At 38.2% G+C, this 7209-nt stretch overlaps 2 protein-coding genes across 2 annotated transcripts; both read left to right on the plus strand.

Moving 5' to 3' along the window:
- The first annotated feature begins 1414 nt into the window (after positions 1 to 1414).
- On the plus strand, positions 1415 to 1933 carry LOC120090565 (uncharacterized). The gene has a single exon (XM_039048292.2). The coding sequence runs from the start codon at positions 1415 to 1417 to the stop codon at positions 1931 to 1933; it is 519 nt and encodes a 172-aa protein (XP_038904220.2).
- A 1610-nt stretch (positions 1934 to 3543) lies between these two features.
- On the plus strand, positions 3544 to 4731 carry LOC120090566 (uncharacterized). Its single transcript, XM_039048294.2, has 2 exons — positions 3544 to 3716; positions 4506 to 4731. Exons 1-2 carry the CDS (start codon positions 3544 to 3546, stop codon positions 4729 to 4731), a joined length of 399 nt encoding a protein of 132 aa, XP_038904222.1.
- Positions 4732 to 7209: the final 2478 nt, after the last annotated feature.

Genomic DNA, 7209 nt, shown 5'->3' on the forward strand with positions numbered 1-7209 from the left:
GGATAGTTTAGAGGATGGCGTGGTGAAGATCCACACGCCCATCTACGAAGCTTCACTGAAATCTACAACACTTTTGTGTTCCCTAATATTTCCCCAGAAGAAGTTCAACTCATGTTATTTCCATTTTCACTATGTGATAAAGCGAAAAAATGGGCATACTCTCTCGAATCAGAAGAGATAACTTCATGGGAAAAAGTCGTGGAGAAATTTATGAAGAAGTATTTCCCTCCCACAGAAAATGCCAAGAGGAGGAAATTGATCACCAATTTTGAACAAGAAGAAGATGAGTCGCTCAGTGATGCATGGGCGAGATTCAAGAGATTAGTACGCGACTGCCACACAATGGATTACCAGATTTCCTCCAAATGGAGATTTTCTATCATGGACTCAACTCTACATCGCGGATAGTTGCCAATGCGGCAGCAGTAGGAGGTCTTCTGGACAAAACATATGATGAAGCAAAGAATATTCTTGATCGCATCTCAAAAAACCATGAAGATTGGTAAGAAAGCAATCAAAGAACGAAGTCCAAAGAAGGTAATTCGAGTAATAGTGTCATCGCATCATTACAAAATCAGATGAAGTTGATGATAAACTTGTTGCAAGGCATCGCAATAAACAATTCAGGAGCTCGAAATGGGCAAATCAATGCGATAGAGCAAACAAGCACCATTTGTGTCTTACATGAAGAATCTCATTCTTTTGAGGAATGCCCACGAAATCCTCAATCAGTTTACTTTGTCAAAAACAATCATTTTTCAAACACTTACAACCCGAAGTGGCGAAATCACCCTAATTTTTCTTGGAAGAACAACCAACAGCAAAGCAGTCAGCTTATGGCGCTAGGGTTTTTCCATAGATCTAATGGACAAAAAAAAGCTAGTAGTTCTCAACCACCATCCTCATCATCCCTGGAAAACCTGTTGAAGCTATACATCGAAAAGAATGAAACAGTCCTTCAAAACCAAGCTACATCCATTCGCAATTTGGAAATTCAAATGGGACAAATTGCGGGAGAGCTAAAGAATAGACCCCAAGGGACATTGCCTAACACAACCGGGCTTCCATGCAATTCAGGGAATGCCGGGAAAGAACATTGCCAAGCAGTCACCTTAAGAAGTGGAAAGGCAACGATAGAAGTCAGAAAGGATCCTTGCAAGACCGAGTCAAAGGAGCAACTTGCGATTGAATAAAAAAGTCTCTATCACAAACTGAACCAAAGGAGTTTGAGACTAGGGAACCTGAAGATGCGACCATCTCTAAGCCTCCAAACCATGAAACATTGGAAGTGTAACTACCTCCATTTCCTCAAAGACTGAAAAAGAAACATAACGATGAAGGCTAATATCAACGCTTCTTGGAAATTTTGAAACAATTGCACATCAATATTCCATTCCTAGAAGCAATAGAGCAGATGTCGGTGTATGCGAAATTTTTGAAGGACATTGTCTCAAATAAGAGAAGCACGGGAAGATTCAACACGGTGGCATCGACACAAGAATACAACACTATAATTCCACCAAAGATGCGCGACCCAGACAATTTTACAATACCCTGCTCAATAGGAGGAATTTACATTAGTCAAGCATTATTCGATCATAGGGCAAGCATAAACTTAATGCCCCTTTCAATTTTCAAAAGATTGAATGTGGGACAGCTAACACCCACAATGGTGACTCTTCAACTCGCCGATAGATCCTTGGTGCACCCTAAAGGGAAATTAAAGGATGTCTTGGTAACAATAGATAGATTCATTGTCTTAGATTATAAGGCGGATAAAGATGTTCCAATCATATTGGGACGACCATTCTTGCCTACTGGTCGTGCTCAAATAGATGTGCACAAGAGAGAAATCACAATGAACATCAATGGAAAGAAGCTCATATTCAATATTATCAAGGCAATGAAGTTCCCAGATGAGGAAGGCTTATGAGATTTCGATGATGAACAAACTTACGTTGAAAATTAGGAGTCCGAAGAAGAAAATGAAGAAAGAGAGGATGCAACAACATCCATTGAGACTTGCCATGCGATAACAGAGATGTTGAAAAATGATGAAATGCTAAATTTGAATGAAGAAAGAAAAGCACAGAAGCCCTTTTTAGAGCAACCACCTACACTAGACCTAAAAACTCTACCAACCCACTTGAAGTACGTATTTCTCGGCCAGAATGAAACCTTACCAGTCATCATATCCTCTGTGTTACCTAAAGAAAAAGAAATCACATTGATCAGTGTTTTAAAAAAATATATTATAGCGATCAGATGGACGCTCGTAGATATCAGAGGTATCAGCCCAACTTATTGTATGCATTGAATCCGGCTTGAAGAAAATCAGAAGGACTTAATAAAACCTTAACACAGACTGAACCCTGCAATGAAAGAGGTTGTAAAAAAAATCATCAAATGGTTAGATGCCGACATTATCTACCCTATCGCAGATAGCACGTGGGTCAGCCCCATGCAATGTGTTCCCAAAAAGGGTGGGATGACAGACACAAACAACGAATTGATCCCTATGAGGACCGTTATGGGTTGGCAGATTTTATGGACTACAGGAAACTCAACACGGCGACAAAGAAAGATCATTTCCCCTACCTTTCATTGATCAAATGCTCGAAAAATTAGCGGGGAATGATTATTTTTACTTCATTGATGGGTACGCAGGCTATAACCAAATTATGATCGCACCTGAGGATCAAGAAAAGACCACGTTCACATGTCCATATGAAACATTCACCTTTTGTCGCATGCATTTTGGATTATGCAATGCACCCAATACATTTCAAATGTGTATGATGGCGATCTTCTCTGAGTACCTTGAAGACTCGATTGAAATCTTTATGGATGATTTCTCAGTCTATGCACAGACATGAAATATGTCTACAAAACCTGGAGAGAATACTGAAAAGATGTGAAGAATCTCATCTGGTGTTGAACTAGGAAAAGTGTCATTTTATGGTCAATGAAGGAATTGTGCTAGGGCACAAGGTTTCAAGGAATGGGTTAGAAGTGGACAAAGCAAAGATTGAAGCTATAGAAAAACTTTCACCTCCAGCGAATGTGAAAGCTTTGAGGAGTTTCCTAGGACACGTGGGGTTTCACAGAAGGTTTGTGAAGGACTTTTCCAAAATCGCTCGACTTTTGAATGCGTTGTTGGAAGCTAATAGACCCTTTGATTTCGATTCAAACTGCCTCACTGCATTCAAAACACTAAAAGACGCTTTGACTACAACGCCAATTCTGAACGCACCTGATTGGGCGAAGCCATAAAAAACTGATGTGCGATGCCAGCGAATATGCGATGGGGGCAGTTTTGGCACAAAAAGTAAAGACAATGCTACACCCCATCGCATATACTAGCAGAACGCTAAACTCCACGCAGGCGAATTACACCACCACCGAGAAGGAACTTTTAGTGGTGATTTTTGCGATTGAAAAATTAAGACCTTATTTGTTGGGGAAAAAATTGATTGTCCACACAGACCACTCTGTGATAAGATATTTGATGATAGAAAATGATGCGAAGCCTAGACTAATCCAATGGGTTCTCTACTCCAAGAATTTGATATGGAAATAATCGATCGAAAGGGAACAGAGAACAAGGTCACTGACCATTTATCGCGATTAGAAAATCCAGAAGTGGATCGCATCCAATTAGTGGTGAACGCCTCATTTCCTAATGAGCAGTTGCTTAAGATTGAAGAACTACCCTGGTATGCGGATATTGTCAATTTCTTGGTCTGCAAACAATTCCCTGAAAACTACACATCCCATCAAAAGAAAAGGCTCATACATGAATGTAAATTTTACTACTAGGACGATCCAAATCTCTACAAAAGGGACCAGACCAGATATTGAGACTTTGTGTTCTAGAGACTGCTTTCTAGTGCATACTGTTTCAATGTCATGAATCACCCTATGGAGGGCATTTCGGTGGACAGTGCACAGCGGAAAATTTTTTACAATGTGGTTATTACTAGCCCACTCTGATTAAGGACACATGAGAATACTCCATGAAATGCGATAAATGCCAACACACTGGAAGCATTTTAGAAAAAAAATGTGATACTAATGGACATCATATTGGAGGTGGAGCTATTCGACGTTTGGGGAATAGACTTCATGGGACCATTTCCATCATCAAATGGTCATAAATGAATTCTATTGGTCGTTGACTATGTTTCCAAATGGATTGAAGTTGTTTCATGCATTGCAAATGATGCGGCAACAGTCTCTAAGTTCTTACAGAGAAACATCTTCACTCGTTTTGGCACTCCACGTGCCATAATAAGTGACGAAGGGACCCACTTTGTGAATCGCATTGTTAGCAAACTGTTGATCAAATATAATGTCCACCATAAGATCGCCACCACATATCACCCCTAAACAAATGGACAAGCAGAGGTTTCAAACAGAGAAATCAAATCAATTTTAGAGAAGGTGGTGAATCCATCGCGGAAGGATTGGGCCATGAAATTTGACGATGCCTTGTGGGCATATAGGATTGCTTATAAGACACCCATAGGCATTTCACCTTATGCGTTGGTGTTTGGAAAGGCTTGTCATCTACCGTTGGAACTGAAATATAAGGCGATGTGGGCAGTTCAGAAACTTAACTTTGATCTTAAGGCTGCAGGAGAAGAGATAAAACTTCAACTACTAGAGCTGGACGAGTGGAGATTACAAGCGTATGAAAATTTCAAAATTTATAAAGAATGCACCAAGTGATGACATGATAAGTGTCTTTATGAGAAAAACCTCAAGGAAGGTCAAAGGGTATTGTTGTTCAACTCTAGGTTGCGTCTCTTTCCTGGAAAACTAAAGTCATGTTGGTCCAAGCCTTTCATAATCAAGGAAGTATTCCCGCATGGAGCGATGGAATTGACCAACGCATTTAAAATGAATGGACAAAGAGTAAAGTTGTATCATGGAGGGGATTTCTGTTGGGTTTTATGTCCTAAAACTCGTGGTTTGTAAACATTAGAACTTATTCTGAGAATTCGATAAAGTTGTTGTTGAATATATTATTTTTTAGAAATCCAATAAACCTAAGTCCCTTGACTATTGTATGAGTACTTGAACTTTATGTGGAGACATACAAGTGGATTAGGTTCGAGTAAATAGTCAAAATGATCTACAATATATGAATAAGATTGGGTACCTTATTCTGGTAACACTATTGGATGTGGTCTACTCTGTAGTTGTTATAAAGTGTTGTAAAGTGCTACATATGAAGTGATCCTAATTCGTGCATGTTGAGACATGAGAAGTGGGGGTGTCTTGTGAAAATCCATTTTGGCTAGATCGAAGTATAATGAATTTAAGATTTCTAGCTCTGACTGTTAATAAGAGTTGTTGAGGCAGGTCAGACCATCTTAATCAAAGAGTTGAGAGTACCTCAATGTAGTGGGAGGAAAATGTGTTTCCTCGCCATTATTGAGAAATAGATGCATTCTCCATAAGAAACCTATTTGTATACTAATATTCAATGATTCTCTCGGCTAAAGTGTTTAAGAATGATCTAGTAAAGACTAGAAATGCCAGAAGTTAATAATTAACCTAGGGCAAGTGGGAAAAATATCAGGTATGAGATACCAAATGGTAAAACGATGGGTATGGGATGCCCTAGTTTATTGTATTTCTCTATAAAACTCAGAAACTCAGTCTTATATATCAGATATATAAGTTACCACTGGAGTTTTAGTCCAAATGGGAGTTTGTTGGGTTTTATGTCCTAAAACTCGTGGTTTGTAAACATTAGAACTTATTCTGAGAATTCGATAAAGTTGTTGTTGAATATATTGTTTTTTAGAAATCCAATTAACCTAAGTCCCTTGACTATTATATGAGTACTTGAACTTTATATGGAGACATACAAGTGGATCAGGTTCGAGTAAATAGTCAAAATGATCTATAATATATTAATAAGGTTGGGTACTTTATTCTGGTAACACTATTGGATGCGGTCTACTCTGTAGTTGTTACAAAGTGTTGTAAAGTGCTACATACGAAGTGATCCTAATTCGTGCATGTTGAGACATGAGGAGTGGGGGTGTCCTATGCAAATGTGTTTTGTGCAAGATCGGACCATGAAACCTGTCACTCTTACTTTATAACATTGTTTACTGTTTAAGACTAACTATTTCGAAGCAATGACCTAGGTAACTTAACCTTAATCCTGAGCTAACTATGAACTCCTATTTGTTCGGGATTATCCTTTGATCTACAAACGGTGATAGTAGACCAATTGCCTCTACTCAATAAGCTTACCATTTTGGGGATAATACCGAATGAATAGTTAGGAACATAGGGTGCAAGAGGGAATTCACTCCTACCCGATTAAGGTTAGTAAAGAGGTTGTTCCCTTCAAGTGCTGATTCTGGGTCTTGAACAAGAGGCCTCACCCTCTCATTGGGCTGATAAGGATTAGATTTGTTGATTGAATCACAAATCAATTGTTCATTAGGGGATCAGTGGAACTTAAGAAACAAGAGGTAATTTTGGGGGTAAAGCAGAGATTCGACCCAACCATTATTACGAGCAACCTTTGAAGGGTTAACTTACTAATCATGGTTATATCAAGCGGACATAATATATGTACAGTGAGGGGAGTTCAGCTATGGGCTTTAGTCGAATCACCCATTAGTTAACAAATAGGGGTTAGATCGGTCTAATGAGTTTAGCTGATTAATCTCGGATCGTTGGAGCCCATGATCTGTAGGTCCGTTAGATCCCCTTACTAGCTCGTAAATGGGTAAGCTTTAGGGTAGCTTGAGAAATTAATTTGAAACGTTCAAATTAAACAGAATAAGAGAATAAATATTTAAATATGATTTAAATATATAAAGATGATTATTGTGCAAAAATTAATTTAATATTTGATATTAAATTAATTTCATAAATTAATTTAATAAAATAAATTTTTGAATGAAAATGATTTAAAGTCATTTTATATTTTAAAAAGAAAATGGAAAAATGTTTTGCATGATTGCACAAAATGGAAAAAGAGTTTTCTCCATTATCATCATCTTTATGTTCACACAGAAACTATTATCTTCTCTACTTTGATTCTCCAAGCATGAGCTGCAAGTCATGCACTCCATCACTTTGCATGTTCATCTAACTATATAAAGAAGATTGGGGTTGTTGGAGAAGAAGTGAGAAAAAAAAAAAGGAATATAGAATTTTGAGAGAAGAATTACAGTA

Source organism: Benincasa hispida, chromosome 11, assembly GCF_027475165.1.
Source record: "Benincasa hispida cultivar pf3 chromosome 11, pf3_genome.v1.1, whole genome shotgun sequence".
Lineage (NCBI taxonomy): Eukaryota > Viridiplantae > Streptophyta > Magnoliopsida > Cucurbitales > Cucurbitaceae > Benincasa > Benincasa hispida.